At 36.0% G+C, this 23,817-nt stretch overlaps 2 protein-coding genes and 1 pseudogene across 2 annotated transcripts; 1 reads left to right on the plus strand and 2 right to left on the minus strand.

Moving 5' to 3' along the window:
- Positions 1-1,605: 1,605 nt before the first annotated feature.
- LOC144254411 (olfactory receptor 5P4-like) lies at positions 1,606-2,544 on the minus strand. Its single transcript, XM_077797570.1, has one exon. It carries the CDS (start codon positions 2,542-2,544, stop codon positions 1,606-1,608), a length of 939 nt encoding a protein of 312 aa, XP_077653696.1.
- Positions 2,545-11,584: 9,040 nt separating this feature from the next.
- On the plus strand, positions 11,585-12,523 carry LOC144254412 (olfactory receptor 5P80-like). Its single transcript, XM_077797571.1, has one exon. The coding sequence runs from the start codon at positions 11,585-11,587 to the stop codon at positions 12,521-12,523; it is 939 nt and encodes a 312-aa protein (XP_077653697.1).
- Positions 12,524-20,195: 7,672 nt separating this feature from the next.
- Positions 20,196-21,183, minus strand: LOC144254245 (olfactory receptor 10T2-like; annotated as a pseudogene).
- Between the last annotated feature and the right edge of the window lie 2,634 nt (positions 21,184-23,817).

Raw genomic sequence — 23,817 nt, forward strand, 5'->3', positions numbered from 1 at the left:
TTAAGAGAAGGAAAGAGAAGGAATGAGGCCAGCCATGTATAAAGGTGTGCAGTGAGGACTACTCCAAGTTTTTTGGAATACCAGTCTCACCAAGAAGTGACATTTACTGAGAAAGGAAATGGAGGAGACAGAGCAGCTTTGGAAGAAATATGATAAATTTGGTCAGAGCACACTGAGAATGAGAATCTGGGGAAAAGGCCAGTGAAGAAGTTCATGTGTTTTTCAAGAAAGACCACTCAGATGGCCATTGACCTCATGGGAGAAGATAGGGTCACTCAAGGCACCATTGGGAGGTGGTGTTGAAGGGCCAGGTGTGGAGGGCAAGGTGAAGAGGACAGCTGGAAGCAGCCTGTGAAAAACGTCAACCAGCCGAGTGCAGGTTCCCACCACAACACTAAGACGGCCCGTCGGAAACCAGGCTGAAAGCATGCCTTGAGAGGTCTCTGTTTGCCTAGGGCCATGTCTGTGGTGTCTTTAGCTCCAGAAGTTTTGCTCTGAGAAGGATTATGGGTCCATAAAGATGCAGGTAAACAAGCATAAATGGGGACATAGGACCAATGGCTTTTAGGCTGAAGAAGAGGCACTATCCCTTGATCTGGTCAGAGAAGAACCCAGGAATGGGAGGTCAGCTTGTGAAATGGTCCCTTCACACTGTCTCAGGATTTGTCCAACAGTCTTGCTATACTACTAATAAAAAATTCATCAGCTTAAATGCGAATCAGAAATTATTGCAGAAGAAGTTAACACAGGAGGCAGGGAATCAATTTAGAGGCAATTGCCATAACCAGACTACATCTTGAGCAGTTTTGCAAAGCGCAGTAGGAGAAGCAGTGACACTGGATACCCCTTGAGAGATACAGAAGTGCATGGCAAATATATTTTTTTGGCTTGAACCATAATTTTCTGTATATCAGCTATTACTCAGGGAAGTCCAATGAAATGTCTGCTTCCAAAGTTCTATTCTAGAACTGATCTATGAAGACTTAATAATAAACCTCAGCTGAAATTCACTTTAGTTTCTTCTGTGCTATCTGAGTTGATTCTCATAAGGACCAAGAGCAGAATCATTCATTTTTGCTTTGGTTTAATTAAAAGGAAAATAAGTAGGTTTTTTTTTTTTTCTGAGACATCAACATCACTGTTTCCAAAAATGTCAGTATCCATTGCTCATGGCTAGGAAGGACCTTAAAGAAAGTGACCTGAACTACCTGACTTGTCAATGTTGCTGATTATTACACATCTACTGGGCATTTCTTTCCCAAATGTTATTTTACAAGATAAAACTTTCAATAAATTTGATCTTTGAAATGTCTCTATTTAAATAGGACTCTGTAATTGATAAATAGGAAAGATTTCAAGGTAGCAACTATATTCTGAAGTATTCTTACCTTGTAAAATCCATATTTCTTTTGAATGCAGCAGCTGATCGTGTAAATGACACATTTAACTTCAAAAAATGGAAATAAACATTGGCTTTCCATATTGACAAGGAGCAGTCCGCTGACATGAAGTAATTAAGTTAATGAGAAATATCATTAAAATATCAAGCACCAATGTCCCCCAAATCATTGATTTTGTTATTTGTGGATTTATATCTGATTTAATTCAAGAAAACCAATGTCTTCTAGCCATCAATTTTCTCATGGCCTCTTTCACTTCCTTGTTCCTCAGACTATAGATGAGAGGGTTCAACATGGGGATCACCACTGTGTAGATCACAGAGGCCACTTTGACCTGATCAGCTGAGTAGCTTGACTTGGGCATTACATACACAAACAAAACTGTCCCATAAAACAGAGTGACTGCGGTGAGGTGAGAAGTGCAGGTAGAGAAAGCCTTGTTCCTTCCCTCGGTGGAGCGCATCTTCACGATGGAGTGGAGGATGTATATGTAGGACACAATTATGGTAAACAATGTGCTTATCAGAACAGAGGCAGAAGAGATGGCAGGAGAAATCTCAGCGATGTAAACATGGCCACAAGAAAGCTTCAGGAGTGGGAAGAGGTCACAGAAAAAGTGGTTGATTTTATTTGGGCCACAGAAGGACAGGTTCATCAAACAGCCTGTAAATGATGATGCATTCATGCAACCACCCAGGTAGGATGCCCCCAACAGAAGGAAGCAGACCAGTGGGGACATCTGGGTGGAGTACAGCAGGGGAGAACAGATGGCTACATATCGGTCATAGGCCATGGTGGCCAGGAGAAAGCACTCTGTTGTCCCAAAAGTGACATCTGAGCCGAGCTGGGCTATGCAGCCTGTGAGAGAGATAGTAGTTTTTTCTCTTAAGAAACTGATGAGCATTATTGGTGTAACTGACGTGGAATATCCTATGTCCACAAAGGCCAAGTGGCTGAGGAAGAGGTACATTGGGGTGTGAAGCTGCGGGCTGCTTCGGATTAACAGGATTATGCTGATATTCCCCACTATGGTCACTGCATACACTGCTAGGAAAACCACAAAGAGGATGGCACATAGTGTGCGATTGTCTGTTAATCCCAAAATGATGAACTCTGTCACTGCCGTATTGTTTTCAGTCTCCATGTCTCCATTTAATGGTGCCTACCAAAACCAGAACCAGAGGCAGTTTAACTGGCTGAAATGACCCCATGATTAATGTGTGCACCTAAATATATATAAGCTTGCAGTTAAGTTTTTAAAAATGGCAAATTTTGTTTCACTTATAGAATACTTTGGGTACACAAGTTTTCTTTTCAAATTCTATAAAATATTAAAATTGAAAACTCAATTATCTTAGAACCCAGATATTAGATTTCTAATTGTGCACCATAGAGCAAGTCTAATCCCTATGTGCACAAGAAATATATAAATGGATGTTTACAACACTGATGGTAATAAGATAACTATAAATAACTTAAATGTTCATGGGAAGGCCAGCTCTTAGTTTTTCCATTCCCATCCCAATGTACCTCTGCCCTATGTTCTCTATTTAGTAAATGCTCTCTCTATTTATGCTTACTGGGCCAATAAAGATAGAATTGACTTGGATATCTCTTTCTTTCTGACTTTCTCACTTTCTTGGAATAATAATCATACTGTTAATTATTATAATCAATACCAAGAGCTGGCTCGTGTCTATATTCAAGATGGAAAGGCCAAACAGAATTTTTAGTACTGTTATGAGATATTTCATAATGTGTCCTAGATTATTTCTTTATCATACCTTTTTATGCTTATGGGATTGTGTGAAGCAATAACAGTCTAGGTGACATTATGGACTAGCATTATAACTAAATAGAAATACTTGGTGACTTGCATTAGGTTATTTTTAGTTTTGCCAGTTCCAATAAGCAATGGTATGGAAATAAGTAGTAAGGGCACTTGACACAAGCAGGAGGATTAGGGAGGTCAGGGTGTTGTAGCTAGCTAGGAAAGTGAGAAAATTACATTGAAAGAAAGATTATAATTAGCATTTCAGAATAATGGTTCTGAAATATAGCACATGAGCAAAGACAGGGGAGAATGCTAGTCACGTTCATCATTTTCCAAGACTATAATCTAAAGACCAGCATATTCTTTAGAATAATTTTATTTTCCTTCAAAAACCCCTATTTGAAGAATAATTTTTTAAAATGTTTTTTTAGTTGTAGTTGGACACAATACCTGTATTTTATTTATTTTTATGTGGTGCTGAGGATCAAACCCAGGGTCTTGCACATGCTAGGCGAGTGTTCTACTGCTGAGCCCCAGCCTCAGCCCCTAAAGAATATTTTTAAAAATGCATATGTAACTATCAGCAACCATGCTCTGAGCCAAAGATTCTGTCAAATTGTATACTATCAACATCACATAGGATTAAGTGTCAGATTTCTAAAATTGGATTATGGTGCCAGATATTAGATTCCTGCTTGTGTACCATAGAGCAAGTCTAATCCCTATGTGCACAAGAAATATATAAATGGATATTTACAACACTGATTGTAATAACATAATCTATAAATAACTTAAATGTTCATGGGAAGGCCAGCTCTTAGTTTAGTGATGTGTAGAAATATCATGGACTTTGGGGCCATGAAAACCTGGCATTAGTTTCTAACTCTACTTCTTATAGTATATGGAATCATGAGAATATTATAAGAATTTCTTGATTTTCTGTTTTCTTATCTGTAAAAAAGGAGATACATACCTCATGTGATTCTTGTGTTAATTTGTATGATGTAGATAAAACACCAAGCCCTGTTTTCAAAGTAGAGGAATAACAAATAGGTCCTCAATTTCTAACAGTTTCTTTGAAATAGTAATTTGTTATTTCTGGAACGTACAGGAGAATGAAATATTTCTATGTTGTTAAAAAAATAAGAAGTATAAACTAGTTAAATATCTACTGAAACAGTGGGGAGAGGCTCCAAGGAATTGTTGCTGTATAGCAAAGCCATATTTAAGTGTCATTTTGGTCATTCGGGATATTGCCCCAAATTACTTACTTCACTTGAAGTTACGAATTAATTACTGCACTTGTTTTGTAAAGTTACACAGACAATTCACTGGAGAGAGAATTAAATGTACTCACCTACTGGGACAGAGAACTAAAATGTGTACATGATTATGTAAAAGTCTGAGCGAAATATTTTCTAAATACTCAGGGGTTTCATTTATTTTTAATTAAATGATGTGAAAAAATAAATCACAACATTTTGCTATAATTTAAGTTGATTTTTAGATTAAAATGACTAATATGCTTGCAGCAGTTTGTGGCACTGCTGAAATGTGGCCATATTCAGTGGCCCAGGTATGCATGCCACCTACACTTAGAGATAATTTGGGTTTGGTTTACAAAGATGCATCCAATAGAATTGCAATATTATTTTCATAGAAGTGACATAAACTTTAAAAATAATATATTTCTACATTTTTTTGTAGTAGGGATTTAACCCAGGGATGCTTTACCATTGAGCTACATCCTAAGTCATTTTTATTTTTCATTTTGAGACAAGGTCTCACTAAGTTGCTGAGGGCTTGGATAAATTGCTGGTCTTGAACTTGCAATTCTCCTGTCTATCTCCTGAGTCACTGGGATTAGAGGCCTGTGCCACCACAACCAGTTATTTCCCATATTTTATAGATTTGTCCTAGACATGATATGCGTTACACTGATTACTGGTAGACATAATAACTCTCTCTTTCTCTGTCTGTTATCTACTCTGGTCCACTATTGTGTGTGCTTTCAAATAGAACAATAAAGGTTACACTAACATTTTTAAGACTCTGACATATATAGTTTCTGCATTGCCTGTTCACTTGTCATCACCACCATTAGCTTGTGGTGTTCTTTAACTATGGCTACATAACACAATATTCACTAGGTTAAAAGTCAGGTTCCTTTTATCCTGAATTGGAGAGTCCATAGGAAATTCTTTTTTGGAAAAAGGCTAAGCCTGATGATCTACATTTGGAGGATCTAGCAGCTCAAACATCTTGACTTCAACAAATTAGGAAATGGACATGTTGTGAGGTTCCTTGTGTCCTAGAAAGACAGTTCATTTAGGTTTTAAAAAAACATGACTGTCCAGGTTCTTGGCCTTTCCACCAAAGAATTGAGCCAGACAGCAGAAGTTAGCGAGGAAGGGTTTATTGAAAGCAAAAGTATAATCTGGGAGTGTACTGGGAGTGGGCCGAGCTGTGAAGTAGCTCAAGTTCCCATCAACGCAGTGGAGATTGCTTTTTTTGGTATGTGCTAGCTCTCCACTTCTCTCCTGTGTGGATTTGGGGTTGATTGGCACCTTGATTGACAGCTGAACCTGACACAATTTCTTTTATACTGTAAAATAGTAAGTTTCTGCCTGCCCCCTTCCCCTGGAAAATGCATAAAAGAGGAACAAATTGAAATGCTAAAAATATGTTGACAAGCAAAGAGTTAAATTTAGGTCAGTCCCTCGGGCTATTTCATATAAAGGGCTTTCCCTTCAGGGGCTTGAATTTCTCCTTGTGGTCATCTAACTGCTTCCCTTTAACCTCACAAAGACCCAGTTTTGTCTCAGAGGCTGGGCTTCAGGTGGAGTGTCAGGGGGGTGGCAACCTCCCTTCTGCTTTTTCTGTTCCTTCTGTTAGACCAGGACGCAAGAAAAGACCACTGACTCCAATTAAATTCAAATTAAAGCAAGCTTATTATTTCGACCGGCCGGGCTGCCTTTCCCTCCCAAAACGGCGGGAACAAGACAGCCCCGAGGCTTCTTTGTGGCCCAGTTTTATAGCCCAAAAAGTTACACAAGGAGGGGGGGGTACAGATAACAACACTCTGAGGAGCATAACACAAGTTTACATTTTTGTTGGCCCCGGCATCAGAATTTATGGAGATCTTAGAGACTCAGAGAGGGTCATTGTCCGGCCAGGGAAGGCCAGAATTTATGAGGCGTCACTAAGGTTTAGGAAAGGGTTGTTATCTGGTCAGGGAAAACCGGACCTGGGTGAGTCCAGGGCACGGGCAGGCATTCCAATCAGCTTTACAACATCAACTAATGGCCAGGCCATACAGACATCCTGATATTTTTACAGAAAACAGAAATGAATCCTTCATAACTTGTGACAAGCTGGCTTCTAATCTAATGAGATAACGAGGCTAGGTATATCACTTCCCATGCCCTATCTCCTACCTAACGTGACTGTGACTGATGAGTGACACAAATAGGTAGTCAATGAGTCCATAAAAACATCCCAGATCACATCTGGGAGAATTAAATTCCTTTCATTCCTGTCTTTCCACTAACATTTTGTTCACAACTCTTGACTACTACTACTACTTTTCTTTTAAAAATCCTTTAAAAATCTTCCTCTTTCCCTGGTGTGAAGATACAGTCTCTATGACTGTTTTTGTATCCATATTTAATGGTCCAGTACTAGAAATACAGGAGGCATAAAACAGACATTTGTTGAATTGATGTTAAATCATTTTTTTTAATCTATGCTATGGCCAATTAAAATAGTAACTCTGACATCTCTATCTTTACTCAAGAGTCAAGGGTGTAGCTCTGTGGTAGAGTATGTGACTAAAATTATTCATCTTGTTTAACTCAAAGTTTGTGCCTATGGACGAGTAACTCCCCATGTCCTCCACCCTCAGGTGTTGGACCCACAATTCTATTCTTTCAGTCAGTGAACCTGACTATTTTAGATACTTTATTTAAGTGGAATCATGTAGCACCAGTCCTTCTGTGACTGGTTTATTTCATTTTGCATAATATCTTAAAGGACATTGAAGTTGCATATCACAGAATTTCCTTTTCTTTTAAGCTGAATAAAATTCCACTGTATGTATATGCCACATTTTCTTTATCCATTCACCTGTCAAAGGCGATTTAGTCAGTCTTTACATCTTAGCTATTTTGAACAGTGCTGCAATGAACATGGATTAATTGAATCCAGAAAATACTGATTTCAATTATTTTGGACAAATACTCAGAAGACATGTTTCTGGATCATACAGTGTTTTTTATTCTTAATTTTTAAATGAACCCTTATATTGTATTCCTTGGGGGGGACTGTTGAGAGCCACAGTGGGTCAGAATGACGCCTGGCATTTGCCAGAGGGAATGTTTGAAAGGTGATGCCAGCAAACCATTGAGATGATGACTTGAGTTAAGCTATATATAATTGCTGTGATGCTGGATTGATTGTATTGTATATTTGACCTTTACTGTCAGGCAAGGGGGCGTTGCTTGGGGAAGGTCTGGAGGAGGGATTTCCGGTTGGTGTGTGGTGTGTCCTGGGAGAAGGCCGTGTGTGTGGTGTTCCAGGGAGTTCGGAAATAAAGTTTGTCCCTGCTTGAGTGGCTCCTGATTTGTGCCCAGCCAGACTGCAGCAGGGGACTGTACCATTTTTCATTCCCACCAATGGTGTACAGACTCTAAATTCCCCATATCCATGAACACATTTCTTGTCTTTTTAAAAAAATAACAGCCATTTATGCAAGCATGAGACAATATCTAATTTTGTACTTGATTTACATTCAAGTAATGACAAGTGACATTGATCATCTTTTAATTATCCAGTGGCTATTTTTGTCTTCTTTGGAAGAGATATAATTTTATGTAGCTATTTATATGTCTTCTTAGTTCATTTTTAATTGGGTTATTAGAGGGTTTTTTTAGTTATTGAGTTAAAAGTGTTCCTTATATGTTTTGGAAATTAAATCTTTATCAGGTACATGCAAATATTTTCTCATTTCTCAGAATGCCTTTTCACTCTGATGATAGTTTTCTTTGCTGAGCAGGAGCTTTTTAGTTTGACACAGTCCTTTTGTCTATCTTTGCTTTCATTGCCTGTGCTTTGGGTCAATTAAAAAAAAAAAAAATCATTGCCCAGAGCAATGTCGTGAAGCTGCCCCCTATGTTTTGTTTAAGAAATTTTTTAGTTTCCAATCTTACATTAAGTCTTTACCCATTTTGAGTTTAGTTTTGCAAATGGTATAAGATAGAGGTCTAATTTGATCCATTTATATTCACTTATTTAATTTCCCAATACCATTTGTTGAGGAGATTTTCCATTCTCCATTATGTAGTCATGGCACTTAAGTATCATTTGAGCATGCCTGTAAGGTTTATATATGAAATTCCTATCTATTCTTCTGATCATATGTCTATCTTTATGCCAGTATCATACTGTTTCAATTATTGTAAAGGTATTTTGAAAGTATGATGCTTCAGCTTTGTTCTTTTTTCTCAAGATTATTTTGGCTATTTGGAGTCCTTGTGGTTCCATATGAGTTTTAGGATTAATTTTTTCACTTATGGCAAGAATATAATTGGGATTTGATAAGGATTGTCTTGATTCTATAAATTGCTTTGAGTAATGTGAACATTTTAACAATATTAGGTCTTCCAATCTATGAACACAGATGCCTTTTCATTTGGTTATATTTTCTACCATTACATTCATCAATGTTTTGCAGGTGTCAGGGTACAGATCTTTTCTTTCCTTAGTTTATTCCTATGCATTTTACTCTTTTGGACTATTTTAGAATAGGATTATTTCTTAATTTCTCTTCAAATAGTCCATTGTTAATGTATAGAAAAGCAGCTGATATTTTTGTTTTTGATCTTACAACTTTATTGAATTCCTTTATTAATTCTGACAGCTTTTTGGATGAATATTTATCTTTTGACTATGGATTTTTGTCCATTTATGTTTAAAGTAATTATTGATAAGTAAGGACTTACTAGTGCCATTTTGCTAATTATTTTCTCTTTCATGGTTCATCTTTTCCTGTTCTACTGTCTTCCTTCATGATTTGTTGATTTTTTTATAGTAACATTCTTTGATTCCTTCCTCTTTTTTTGTCTTCATAGGTGTTTTCTTTGCAATTATCATAAGGTTTATAAAATATCTTATAGTTATAACTATTTTAGGCTGATAATCTTAATTATACAGAAATCTCTATACTTGCCAGGTATGAGGGCTTATGTCTGTAATCCCAGTGATTCTGGAGGATGAAGCAGGAGGAAAATAAGTATGAGGCCAGCCTGGGCAACTTAATGAGACTCTGTCTCAAAATAAAAAGTAAAAAGGGTTGAAGATGCATTCAGTGATAGAGTACCCCCAGGTTCAATCGCCAGCACCATCTTCCTGGTATCACTTCCCTTATCTTCCATTCTTAACAGAAAGAAGAATTCATGTGAGACAGATACTGTATACATTTATAATTTTGCCCAGAGTATTTTATCAAATATAATCTTAGTATAGTAGGAATAGGTTATGTATCTTCTCAACAACCTGTAAGGAAAAAAATGGGAGAAAGGACCACTTGAAGTTAGGTTGGAGTTGGGAGAAGAAGGTTGAAGGTAAATGGTTGCCAAGAGTTATCACTGGGAAAATTACATCAGTAAAGAAAAGGTATAGTAGTATAAGTATAGTGCAAAAATTTTAAGGAAAAAATTGTTAAAAGAAAAATGAACTAGATGCCTAACTAACAGGGTATTATATAATTAAAAAGTCTTGAAATAATAAAATGATAGAAATGAGAACATATTAGCTGTTGCCAGAAGTTAAGGAGAGGATGAGAATGGAAGGAAAGTCATTGGGTTATAAAAGGTAGCATGGGTGATCTTTATGGTGATGTAAATATTCTACATTTGATGGTATCACTGTCAATATACTAGTTGGAATATTGCATGATAATTTTACAATATGTTATTATTGGGTAAAAGGAATATAGGATTTCTGAATTGTTATTATTTCTTACAATTGTATGTGACTCTCCAATTATTTTAAAATAAAGAGTTCAATTAAAAAGCAAAGGTAAAACCATCTAGAAATACAAAAATCTCATAAGCACTTAATTCTTCTATAAAGATTTCTATATTTAATTGAAATTGTGTCTAGGACACTGTACCTTTGCTTACCCTTGTAAGTATAATTAGAATGGTTTTAGTAATCCATCAGAATTTTTCATATAAAAAAGTCTAATGCACACAAAAAATCCATTACTATTAGACAATCCTTTTATATTGGAATGTGCATCTGCAATTTTCATCATCCTAATGAATTTTCACACACTAGTAATTGTACTCAAGAGGTTATATCCCAAAAGATCTAACTTCTCATAAATATAGCCTTGCTTTACACTGAAAATTCTTTATTAGTTGTTCTTATTGTTGAGGTACATACATCTACAGGTAATAGTGTTCCCTTTCTATTGATACAGAAAGGTTTGTTTCTCATTTATATATTAGAAGTTAAGAATTGGTAATTTTAAGGTACTATTTTTTGCTCATACCCATATTTCTATTATCAGTGCTTGTTATTATTACATATATTGTCTTATTAAAAATAAGAATCCTGTGAGGTATGTTTTTTTAAAAAAACAAAGTAATAATGGGTATTGAATAGTTTATACAAATTGTCTAAGATTCCATAGATTGTCAGTGACAAAGCAGGAGCCGGATCCCAAGTCTGTAAGGCTCCAAAGCTCATGGCATTTCTGCCTGACATGTTGCTTCTGTGCCATAATGACACCAAAATAAGCTACTGGTATTTTCCTTAAAAGGTTAAACTTTGTTCAGCTTTGGCAAAATTCCTTCTTATCTCCCATACAAAGATAAGGACAGTAGCACTTTGAAGTTCAGACACATAAGTGTATGGTGTTCATAATAATAGTTATTTATCAGTTATGTTACATATACAGGATTTAAGTACCTTTGTTAATAATCGAAAGGTAATAATGTGGCTGGCTGAGCACATAGGTATCGAGGCCAGTGATTTCTTGAAATCAACTGATTTCTGGAAAGAAAAGAAAAATAGTTGTTCTATTCTGGTTCACCTTTATTCTTCCCAGAACACCTGAACTAACAATATGACCCACACATGATTTGAGTGTGTTTTAAAAAGGCGGGTGGGGTTGGGGGGGAGGGTTGTGCATATTCCTGGCCATGAATTGATGAGCATTTATTTTATCAAGTTTTTGCATGAGGTATTATATGAAAATATTTTTCCCCAAATTTGCAAATGAGTGTTTATGTTTTGGGAATTTACATTATACAATGATTGTAAAAGTAAGTATGCAAAGGATACTATTTTATTCCACTCTAACAGCTACTTGTTTTTCTTTCAGTGGGGACCATTCCCAATATAAATGGGGACTGGAAACTGCACAATGGTGACAGAGTTCATTATTTTGGGGTTGACAGAGAATGCTATAATTTGTACCATTTTGTTTGTTGTGTTTGTAGGAATTTATGTTGTCACCTTAGTGGGCAATGTCACCATAATCATGTTAATCAGAAGCAGCTCTCAACTACATACCCCAATGTACCTTTTCCTCTGCCATTTGGCCTTTGTAGACATTGGGTACTCCTCATCAGTCACACCTGTCATGCTCACAGGCTTCCTTAGGAAGGGAACTTTTATTCCTGTGGCTGGTTGTGTAGCTCAACTCTGTTCTGTGGTGACTTTTGGGACAGCTGAGTGCTTCCTGCTGGCTGCCATGGCCTACGATCGCTACGTGGCCATCTGCTCGCCCCTGCTCTACTCCACCCACATGTCCCCTGGAGTCTGCATGCTCTTAGTGGGGGCTTCCTACCTAGGTGGATGTGTGAATGCTTGGACATTTACTGGCTGTTTACTAAGTCTGTCTTTCTGTGGACCCAATAAAGTCAATCATTTTTTCTGTGACTATTCACCACTTTTAAAGCTTTCTTGTTCTCATGATTTTACTTCAGAAATAATTCCAGCCATGTCTTCAGGCTCCATCATTGTGGTCACTGTGTTTGTTATTGCTGTCTCTTATGTCTACATCCTTTTCTCAATCCTGAGGATGCGCTCCACCGAGGGGCGCCACAAGGCCTTCTCCACCTGCACCTCCCACCTCACTGTGGTCACTCTGTTCTATGGGACCATTACCTTCATTTATGTGATGCCCAAGTCCAGCTACTCCACTGACCAGAACAAGGTGGTGTCTGTGTTCTACACAGTGGTGATCCCCATGCTGAATCCCCTCATCTACAGTCTCAGAAACAAGGAGGTTAAAGAGGCTATGAGAAAATTGATGACTAGAACTCATTGGTGGTCCTGAAAAATTTGACTTGAATAATAAATACAATATAATGAGGACCCCCTCTTGCAGGTGAAAGAACAATATACTAAGAAAATTATGTGTATGTTTAAATAATTCTAGACCCATAAATTTCATTGTCCCATTCTTAAGATAATTTTCTGTGTAAAAAAATGTGAATTTAATAATATGGGAACATCTAGTCAAATAAGCTTGCTTTATCCTTTCTCTTTCTACCATTTCTTTTTAAAAATTTTTGTTATTTTTAGATATACATGACAGCAGAGTGTATTTTGACATATTAAACATGCATGGAGTATAAGTTATTCTAATTAGGATCCTATTCTTGCAGTTGCACATAATGTGGAGTTTCACTGGTGGTGTATTCATATATGCACGCAAGAAGGTTATGTCTGATCCATTCTACTGTCTTCCTATTCTCAAACCTCCTCTCTTCCTTTTATTCCCCTTTACCTACCATTTCTTGTACCTATAAGTAAAAATATTTGCACACAAGTTCTGTGTTCTTTGAGTGTAGGCTTTAGAATTAAAGCTGTGGAAGCATCTGGAACCTCTTGAATGTAAAATAAAGAGTAGTATTCTGAGACCTTGGTGTGAAAGAGATGGTTTCCATTTTCTACAACAGACTAAGGGTTGGAATGAGTAGAGCATGTGGTTGAAAATCTATTATCCTTTGATTGAGTCTGACAGGATTCCTCTGTGCAAGCCTGATGCAGCCACCCCAAGAAGATATCTGAGGTTCTCCCTTAGTTACTAGCTGCTCCCTTTTTGGAATCCATTTCACCAAATACCTTGAGTCCCTGAAGGACTGCCTACTGGGCACTGACTGGGATGAACTGACTCCTGTGGAAATAGTCACATCTTTATTCTTAGATTTTTTTTCAGTCTTGGAATTGTATGCTGCACACTTCTAAGTAGTATCTTTTGAACAATTTGTTTTTTATATTTCTGTTACCTCTGAAATTAAAAATTCTTGATTCCTTACATAAAATCTCACTGAAAATGTTGTAATAGTTCTAAAAATGCTGTCTCTTAATGAGACTAATTTTCATTTTTTAACTTAAAATTATTTGAGTTATAAGCCTCTGCATTTACTCATCAATTGTTTTTTTTTATGTGAGCACATTTTTTAAACAAAAAGTAGCATTTTTAGGAACTTGATTGTGCATTAATAAAAATAGAGACAACAGATTAATCTTAACACATGTTATGTGATTTTTCTATTTACTCATCGACATTGGATGTCTTCAACATGAAGCCCAATTTTCTTAAGTGTTAGAAGAAATAGTATGCACATTTCTGGACCTTTGTAGTTTGGCCATAATGGTAGTTTTGAAATTGAAAGTTTGATTGAAGTCTCCTAAAATTTCCTTCTTTGGGTCCTTCCAATAATATTTAAATATGATATTATCTGAATTAAATTATTTCCTGCTCAAAATAACTAGGAATTGTGACTCTCCTGAACTAACCCTGACTTATATATAATAGAGGACTCATTTAGGTCAATCACCTTATTCCCAAATGGCACAAAATTATCATGTGCACACCTTACTTGTATTAAGAAAGAAGAGGTCACTTCTTCCCCTTGGAGGCTAGTTCAGTATCCTAATGAAGTATATGAATTCATAAGATGAATTTGTATTTCCACTAGAGTTTAGGGATTAAACAGCATGAAAGAAAAAAATGTAAATTTTTATTTTTCTTACACAGTGTGTAAAATTATTCAGAAGAGGATTCCACATGTAGCCTTCCAGAAGTCAACATTGGATTGATTTTTTACTTAATATGCAATTTTGAATTCATATCTTCTTTAACCAAAATACAATAACCCAAGATGACTAATAGGGTAGCTACCTGTGAGACAGTTCAAGGTGATGACAGGTAGTGAGCTGTATATATTAAGTATTTGACTCATATGAAAAATTCTTTAAAATTTTCTTGTGTGTTATATTATATGTAATAGTGAATTTCATTGTGATTCATGTGAGATCTTGACTTCAGTTTTTCTCATCATCTATCACTGCCTTGGACATTCCCAGCAGCCCCTATATTCTCAGAATATTAAAATTGGGAAAGTCCATTCAAGATGATTATGTTTTGTTTTTTACACAAATTTATCTGTTTATGTAGATGTAATGAAGGCAGAGAGTTGAATTTTATTTGGATCAAGATTTTGTCAGTGGAATTGGATAAAAGGAAAGATCAAGGAAGAAAAAACTCAAATTGTTAGGATCAGAATAAAAGAGAGGGGCTGGGAACTTGCCTAGTTCAATGGTAGGGAGTTTGCCTACCATGAACACATGTACTCTAGGCTCTAGGTTTGAGAACCAAACACTTGAAAAAGAAAGAAAGAGAATGAGTTCCTGAAAATAAATTAGAAAACTAACTTAAGTGGATAAATACTTAGAAAGCATGAGAAAAGAACTACCAAACTAATTCAAGAAGAAATAATAAGCCCATAAAATATAGAGACTGAATTAATAATAAAAAGAAACTCCCATTTGAAAAACTCAGGTCCAGATATCTTCACTGCTGAATTCTAACAAACATTAAAGAATCACTACAATTCTTCTACGACTAGGACTAGATCACTTCTCAACTCATTCTAAACTGGGAATGAGACCATTGTTAACTGGAAACAAAAACCAGCTGAGACAATTTTGTATCCCTGGGATGAAACCCACTTGATTATGGTATGCTATTTTCTTAATGTGTTTTTAAATGTAGTTTACTAATATTTTATTAAGGAAATATGGATTAATAAAGATCCAGAATAGCCAGAGCAATACTGAACAAGAAGAGTGATACTTGAGAACTCACAATAACTGATATCAAACTATATAGAGAGGTATAGTGACAAAAATATCATGGTATTGACATCAAAATAGACCAATGGCATAGAATAGAAGACACAAAGACAAACCCACATAGATACAGTCATCTAATACTAGACGAAGGAGCCAAAAACATGTTGGAGAAAATATAGCCTTTTAACAAATAGTGCTGGGAAAACTATATATCAACATGTAGAAGAATAAAAAATATATAAAAATAAAAGGCTCATATCTTTCACCCTGCCCACAAGTCTACACAAAAAGGATAAAAAACCTAGGAATCAGATCAGAAACTTTGCAAATGCTAGAACAAAACAAGGTCAACATTTCAACTAATTGTTGTAGGCATTAACTTCCTTAACACTCCTAAAACTCAAGAAATAAAACCAAGAATCAATAAGAGAGAGAGCATCAAATTAAGAAACTTCTACATAGCAAAGAAAATAAGAGCATGAAGAAAGAGCCTATGAAAGGATAAAATTTTTGCCAGTTACTCCTCTGTCAGGGGGGTCATATCTAGAATACATAAAGAACTAAAAAAACTTAACCTAAACCTCCAATAAAACCCCAAATAATCCAATCAGTAAATGAACAAAATAACTAAACAGATATTTCTCAAAAGAAGAAATATGTGACTATAAAATTCTTTAAAAAATGTTCAATATTCCTAGCAATCAGAAAATGCAAATAAAAACTACATTGAGAATCCATCTCACTTCAATTAGAATGACCATCATCAAGAATACAAGTAATAAATGCTGGAAACCATGTGGGGGAAAAGTTACACTCATACTTTTGATGATAGGATTGTAAATTAGCCCTGGAAAGCAGTATGGAGAATCCTCCCCAAACTAGGAACCAATCATATGGAACTACCATATGATCCAGCTGTGCCACTTATTAGTATTTATTCAAAAGAATTAAAGTCAGCATACTATTATGAAATTTTAATAGTGGAATAACTCAAAATAGCCAACATATGGAACCAGCCCAGATGCTTGTCAACAGATGAATGGATAAAGAAAACATGGTATATATACACAATGGAGTTTTACTCAGTCCTAAAAAAGAATAAAATTATGTCATTTGCTGGTAAATGGATGGAACTGCATATCATTATGCTAAATGAGATAAGCAAGACTAAGAAAGTCAAGGATCTAAAGTTTTCTTTCATATGTGAAATCTAGAGCAAAATTAGAAAACAAGAAAAAGAGGAGGGCATGAAAATCAAAGTCTATCAATGGGGTAGAGGAAGAAGATTGAGGGGGAGACAGAAGGGAATGGAAAAAGGAGGAACTGTGGAATAAAATTGACCAAATTATGCTATGTATATCCATGAATACACCACAGTGAATTCCATTTTTATGTATGTCTATAAAGCACTAATTTAAAAAACTGTAAACAAGTAGAGGAAAGATTTGTAGAGGTGAGGACCAAGAAGAGAGGAAGGGAGGAAGGGAAGGAGAGTGGAAGTACTGGGGATTAATATGGAGCAAATTATATTCGTGCATGTACAACTATGTCAAAATGAACCTTGCTATTATGTATAATTATCATGTGCTAATTATAAAAAAAGAGTTATATACGCTTGCGCATTCCCATTTCAAGTTTTAGCAAATCTTTCCAAGAAGAGAAAATAAAAATTTGAGAGTAATTGTCATATCTAGGTTTTGAAACTCTCAATGTGATTGGGTGACATCCTTTTCCCATTTGTATTGATGATAGATTTTATTTTTTCATATATTCAAAGTAACTAGTGATTGGGAAAATGTCATATGTCATTATTCCCATTACTTCCAGTCAGATCCTGAGAAGCAAAATTGAAGGAGTTGTTTTCTGTCTAGTATTCTGTGATACATTCAACCTTGGGCTATACATATTAATTCTGTAGACTGACAGGAACCCTATTTCCTAGTTTTGTCAGTCTCTACCCTTGCAGAATGATGTAATGGGCTGAGTTGAGCATATTTCTTTGAGATGGCAATGAGACCTACAGCAATTTGTGGCTGCCTCTTCAATTTAGGTCACTTCACAGACTTTCTTGTCCCCTGGCCATAAGAAAAGTCAGGACATTGTTACTCAATCGAAGTCTCAAGAAGTGATCAAAATAATGATCATTTTGGAACTGCATTCTTCACCAGGCTGAACTAGAGAATATTTCTGGAAGTTTCACTTAATTCCTGTTCATAAAGCAAAGTTCAATCATAGAAAAATGGTAGCTATTTACTACCAAATCTTAGGAAAACTCTATTTTTTTCAAATCAATCAAAATAAAAAAAAGTAAACTTTGATTTAGCTTCTCTACAGTGTTTGAAAAAGTAATTGATATTTTTAATTGTCTGAAAAACAAAAGAGTATGTTTTATTGAGTTACAGGTGATAGGAAATATAATAAAATTTTCATAAATTAGACATTCATGAGGTTCATTTTTTTTCTGGTTGTAAATGGCTTTCCAGATTTCCTACATATACATGAAATCTTATTTCCTTAATTTTTTTTCATCAAAGGAATGCTTGTTGATTTTACAGGTGACAATTACATAATTACAAAATCAAATGTGTGTACACTTAGTGGTTAAAGGGAAAATGGGGGGAAACAAAAAATCTAATTGATGATAATTTATAGTAAATTAACCATTAAATTATGGATGAATCTATGTAAATTGTTTACATATATAAATTGTATAACCTATATATATAACCTATTATTATATAAATGTACTATATAATACACAAGTGTATTATATATGTTATATAAATGTACTATATAATTATATATCACACATAATTATATTACATATATTATTCTTTCCTGCTTGGTTCTTTTAATACAATGAAATCACCTAACTATACCAGAAATTAGATCTGGAGTTATAGTGGTGTCTATTTTTCAATTGGATAGAAAACTGGGCAGAGTTAGACCTGCATTCATATCCAAGCTCTATCTACTGTATACTTAAGTGCAAATAATTTATTCTCCCTTATAACTATTTCCTCCTAAGTATTATTTGGGGGAGACAGGGTTAAAATGCTATAAATACAGTCCCATCAGAAAATAAATGGTTAATACTTGCTAGTTCCATTCCTATTTGCTAAAATATCACATGGCTTTTAAACAACTTTTCCTGATAGGTGCATATCAGTATTTGCCTGCTCATAAGCATATCTGTAACACTGTAGCAGGTTCTGCTTGGTTGGTCCAAGTGATCCCTACCTACTTCAGGTTGGTCTGGAGTTTGCAGTTCTCTCTTTGGCTTTCAGTTTTCTAAGTCTTATGAAATTTAATGCAAATTTACATGAAGTGAAACGTGCGTGTCTTCAGTGTATAATCACTGTCTACTGATAAATGCATTTGCCTGTGTAACATGAGCAGCTCTTATCATGCAGAACATTAACATCAGCCAAGGGGCCTACCCAGATCCCTTCCTAGCCAGGAACCAATGTAATGTAAGATTGGGAAGACTTTTCCCCCATGTTATGAGAGTTTTGTAGTTTAATATCTTCCATTTAGGGCTTTGATCTATTTTGAGTTAATTTTTTTTGTATGATATGAGTCCAACTTAACTCCTGGTTATGACATTAAGAGTATGAACAAAAAGAGAAAAACATATAAGTTGAACCTCATTAAAATTGAATTTCCTTCATTCCAAAGGAAATTATAAAGAAAGCAGAAAAATAAAGAAAGTAGAAAAACAATTTTCAGAATGAGAGAAAATATTTTCATATCCTATATCTGATTAGGAATGTGTATTTATCATTATAAAAATGCTTAAAATTCAAACAAATAATCTAATTAAAAATGGTGGGGGAAGGACTTGGAAATGTATTTCTCCAAATTAGATAAATAAATGGTCAATAAATTGATGAAAAGTTGCTGGACATTAATCATCCGGCAAATGCAATTCAAACCCACAATAATACACTACTGCACACTCGCTATCACCATGTGGACTTTCATCATCTGGTTTCCCACGATTCATTTCAGAACCTCACTATCACAGACACAATCAGAAGGCAGCAATGCACAGCACTTTCTAGCATTATGAGGTCCAAAAATTAGAAGTTATTTACCTTCTTGGTCTAAGACAGTTGAAATAATATTATCTCCATGGTCTAAGCACTTTAAAATTATCTGTTCCTTGAGAATTTGAACCAAATAATTGTTAAACCATCTGGCCTAATTTATGCTCTAAGGAATTAGGAAGAATAGCTCTTTACAGATTTCTCAATATTGTCTACAGAAATTGGTATGTTAAAAAGTCTATTGCTCTTTTGGCTGTCCCTCCATCCCCCAAAATTCATCCATTCCATTCTAATTCCAAAAATGTGTTTGAATAGACTTGAACAAATTATTCTCTTAAGTTGACTTTAATTTTCTCTGGATGATGCTCCTATCGTCACATTTAATTCAAATTATATGTGTTTGTACTGTGTTAAAATTAATTACAAGAGTTATCTCTTTTTCTCATTCTTTCTCCTTCTCTCCCTCCCATCGTCCCTTCCTTTCTTCACTTCCTTCTTTCTTCCCCCTCCTCTTTTCTTACCTGCTTCCTTTTTCTTTCTTTCTTACCATCTCTCTTTAATATAAAATCTTCTTTTCCCCCAAAGCAAATAATATCACAAAAATATAGCATTTCATAGCATTTTAACATGTTTACTACATGTGTGTGCGCGCACACACACACGTACATAGTGTGACATTTAAAAACATCTTAAAACTGCAATATTTTCAGTAGGAAAATGGTGAGGCTAGAATATATCAATTAGCACTTTAATTATTTCATATACATAATGATGATTTTTACTGTTTAAATAAACCACTTTTTTCAGTTTTAAACATTAGTGTGCAGTAGTTTTTTTAAAATCATTAAGATTTTTTTTATTTGTCAAATAAGAAAAAAATTTAATTACACTGCCTACTACTTTCCTTAGGGCTATCTGCATTTCTTTGTTCCTTAGACTATAAACTATGGGGTTCAGCAGAGGTGTCAGCACTGTATATGTGACAGCCATCAGCATGTCTTCATGGAAGGAATCGCTGTTCTTGGGCCTCAGGTAGACAAAGCAAGCAAATCCATAGTGTATAGACACGACCGTGAGGTGGGAGGAACAAGTCGAGTAGGCCTTATACCACCCCTTTGCAGAGGGCATCTTCACAACTAAGGACACAATGAAGACATAGGAAATCATAATTAAAATAAAGCTTCCCACCAACACAAAGGCAGAGAGCACAAAAATAGCCATTGCTTCATGGGAAGTGTAATCACAAGTAAGGTGAACCACAGGTGAAATGTCACAGAAGAAGTGCTGGATATTGTTGGAGTCGCAAAAAGATAAGTTGAATATAATAATGGTGATGCAGAGAGAAATCAGGAACCCAGCCACCCAGGAGGCCATCATGAGCTGAAAGCAGATCTTTATTGTCATCAGGACGGGATAATGAAGTGGGTTGTGGATGGCAGTGTAACGGTCATAGGACATGGCAGCCATGATGAAACAGTTGTTGGCTGCCAGACCAAAGAAGAAAAACATCTGTGTGGCACACTCAGGAAGAGAGATTGTCTTGCTCTTTGAGAGCAAGTCCACTAGCATGCGGGGGATGATCACCATCGTGGTACAGGTTTCTGAAAAGGACAGGCCAAAGAGGAAAAAGTACATGGGGGTGTGGAGGTTGTGACTGAGCTTGATGGCCACCATTATGGACACATTTGCAAGTAGGATGGTCACATGGGAGGAGAAAAATCACTACAAAGAGGAGATTCTGCAGGTCTGGGAAACTGGAAAATCCCCACAGAAGGAATGTGTTTACTGCTGAGTGATTGCCCATCTTCCTGTTAGGCATAGACACTTGGTACCAATAACACAGATGCTCTTGGTCAAGACTCGGAGATAATTGGAAAAATCTCCTTAGATACTAATGCTGCCTGGACTTTAATTTTGAGCCCCTGGACAAATTCTATGAGGCAACTCTTATAGAATTTTAGTAAAGAGACTTAAATGTACTTGACAAAAGTCAGGATCAGGAGTCTGAATGATGAGGGGAAGGATTCTAGCATGAGAATGTGTATAAATGCCACCGAGGGTGTCCAAGTATCTTCTTGGATTCTACTCAGAAAAGTACTCTTTCTCTCTCTTTTCTGCATTCTGGATCTGCAAGGAAGAGACAAAATACTAATAAAAGTCTTACCAACTGATTTTGACACATCACATTTTTCAAATCTTTTTAAAAATATAATGATACCCTGGCACTCAGGAGTCCCTAGTAAAATATTGATAGAATAAGATAATTCAATAACTTAAATAATTTAATATTAATATAATGTTTAAAAATTCTGGAGAGATCAGTAAAATTTTTGAAAAGAACTTCCAAATTTCTTTCATCTTTGCTTTCCACATATGATGGCTCCAAGGATGATATTTTTGACAATGATTAAATCAAATAAATTAATTTAACTTGTTGCAATCTCTGGGCTTCTATATTTGATAATAACTGAATCTTGAGATGTATAAGATTAATTGTTCTTAATATAATAGTTCTTAAAACATATCGGTAAAGTTTCAGTTCTTAAGAACTTGTCAATGAAGTTTTTTCCCATGTGCGTATCCCAAGATAATATGATGGGCTAACATGGATCTTTTTTGAAGATACTGTCTCATTCCAGAATGGGAAATTTGGTTATATTCTGATCAACTTTTGAGTTGTTAGCAGAACCTCCAGGACACTTTGTAGCTAGTGTACTTGACTGGTTTGCTTTGTTGTACATATCTGAAAGACTCAATTTCCTCAGATCAATTTGGCAAGCAAACTTCTAGTTTGATTGTTCTTTAAACATACAATCCACAAAGGCGATGAGGGCAGAAAAATGTTATGAGGACTTCCCATAAAATTTTTGTTTTAACCTTGGCTTCTCTTAAAGATGAAGGGAAAAAAGTGACAAGGAAGCAGGTGTGTAAAAAGAGAGGTAATGGTTGGTAATTATTCTGAAGGATTCACAAAGGTGAAAGAGGAATGAAGACAAAAGAGAAAACAATTCTGTTATTAGCCAAAGAGTTGCTGTCTTGTATTTGCATTGCCACTATGGTCAAAGAATACAAGAGAAGCCAAGGCAGGTGGCCAGCACCTACTCAATACCTACAATGTGCCAGACAATATACAAGGGCTAGACAGAGCTGGCTCCTGTAGTCCTCACAAGTTTATATGAGGATTTGTCACTCTGATTTTATAAAACACGAGGTGTGGAGTTGTTTGCATGACTATTGGAGATCATAAATTCAATAGATATTAATGAAATATCAATGATTTAGGAATGGGAAACACAATGTGGAACCAGAGATATAGGATGTCTGTGAGGTGAGAGTTCATGACTACTGTTGTTTGTGCAGTCAGGGAAGCCCTCTCTGAGGAGGTGACATACGTAAATGGAGTATAGAATGACAACATGCAGAGAACATGTGAAGATCAGAGGAAAGAACATCACAGGCACAGGGCTCAGGTACTGCATGCCGTGACAAGCGACTAAGTCATTCAGGATCACCGCAGGTGAATTGGGTTGGCATGGAAAAATCACATCAAGGCAGAGACAATATCTTTTTCTTGGGATTCTTCAGCAAAGGCCCTTCTACTCCAGCCCCCACAAGAGAGGCAGACAAAAAAGAGGAGGAGGACATTCTGAAGCCCTTTTTTATTGAGGGGAAGACACTGAGAAAGTTCCACCCCAATGAGGGGGGTCAGATTTCAGGGGGTTGAGTCTAGCTTCGTGATGTCTTATGGTCATCTTGGAAAGCCACACCCATCTCATGTACTGTGTGTGGATCATGGGCAGTCTCCAGTCCACACAGAGAGGCAACGTCAGTCCAGTCCCCTTGTATACTCACTCTCATAGTTCACACCCCACAGCCCATGGCTGGCCCACAACAACTATAGATATCCTGAGGTGGGCCATAAATCTACTCAAGCAATCTTCAATCAAGATTCATGAGGCTTCTCTTTGAGACCACTCCACAAAGGCTCTTTCCTCTGAAGGTTTCTCAGTCGATTCACTTCTAAAGCAAAATTTCCATTCTTATTGCTTCTGCTACCACTCATTTTGTACCACTCCCCAATTCCAGTCTCTATAAGAAAAGACTTAAATTTCCTTTGGCACATCTCCAGTTTCAGAATGTTCTCCAAGTACTGGACGCAAAATTTTCAGAACACAAGTAACCATATCCCTCGCATATCAGAGTTTTTTCCTGTTTCCTGATTTATAGACATCAGAGTGCTACTATCCAACACATTTTCACTCTTTCCACATTTTTTACCCCAATAAGTCACTTCCATAATTACAGTATTCTGTTTATGGACACCTTGGTTATTTTTATCCCCTCTTCTATTGCCCTACATCTATCCTATGGGGGTGAATATTATATGTGCTTCCTTCTCCTAGACCTAGTCTCACCTCTACCAGCTTTTTAATTTCCT

This window comes from Urocitellus parryii, chromosome 4 (genome assembly GCF_045843805.1).
Source record: "Urocitellus parryii isolate mUroPar1 chromosome 4, mUroPar1.hap1, whole genome shotgun sequence".
Lineage (NCBI taxonomy): Eukaryota > Metazoa > Chordata > Mammalia > Rodentia > Sciuridae > Urocitellus > Urocitellus parryii.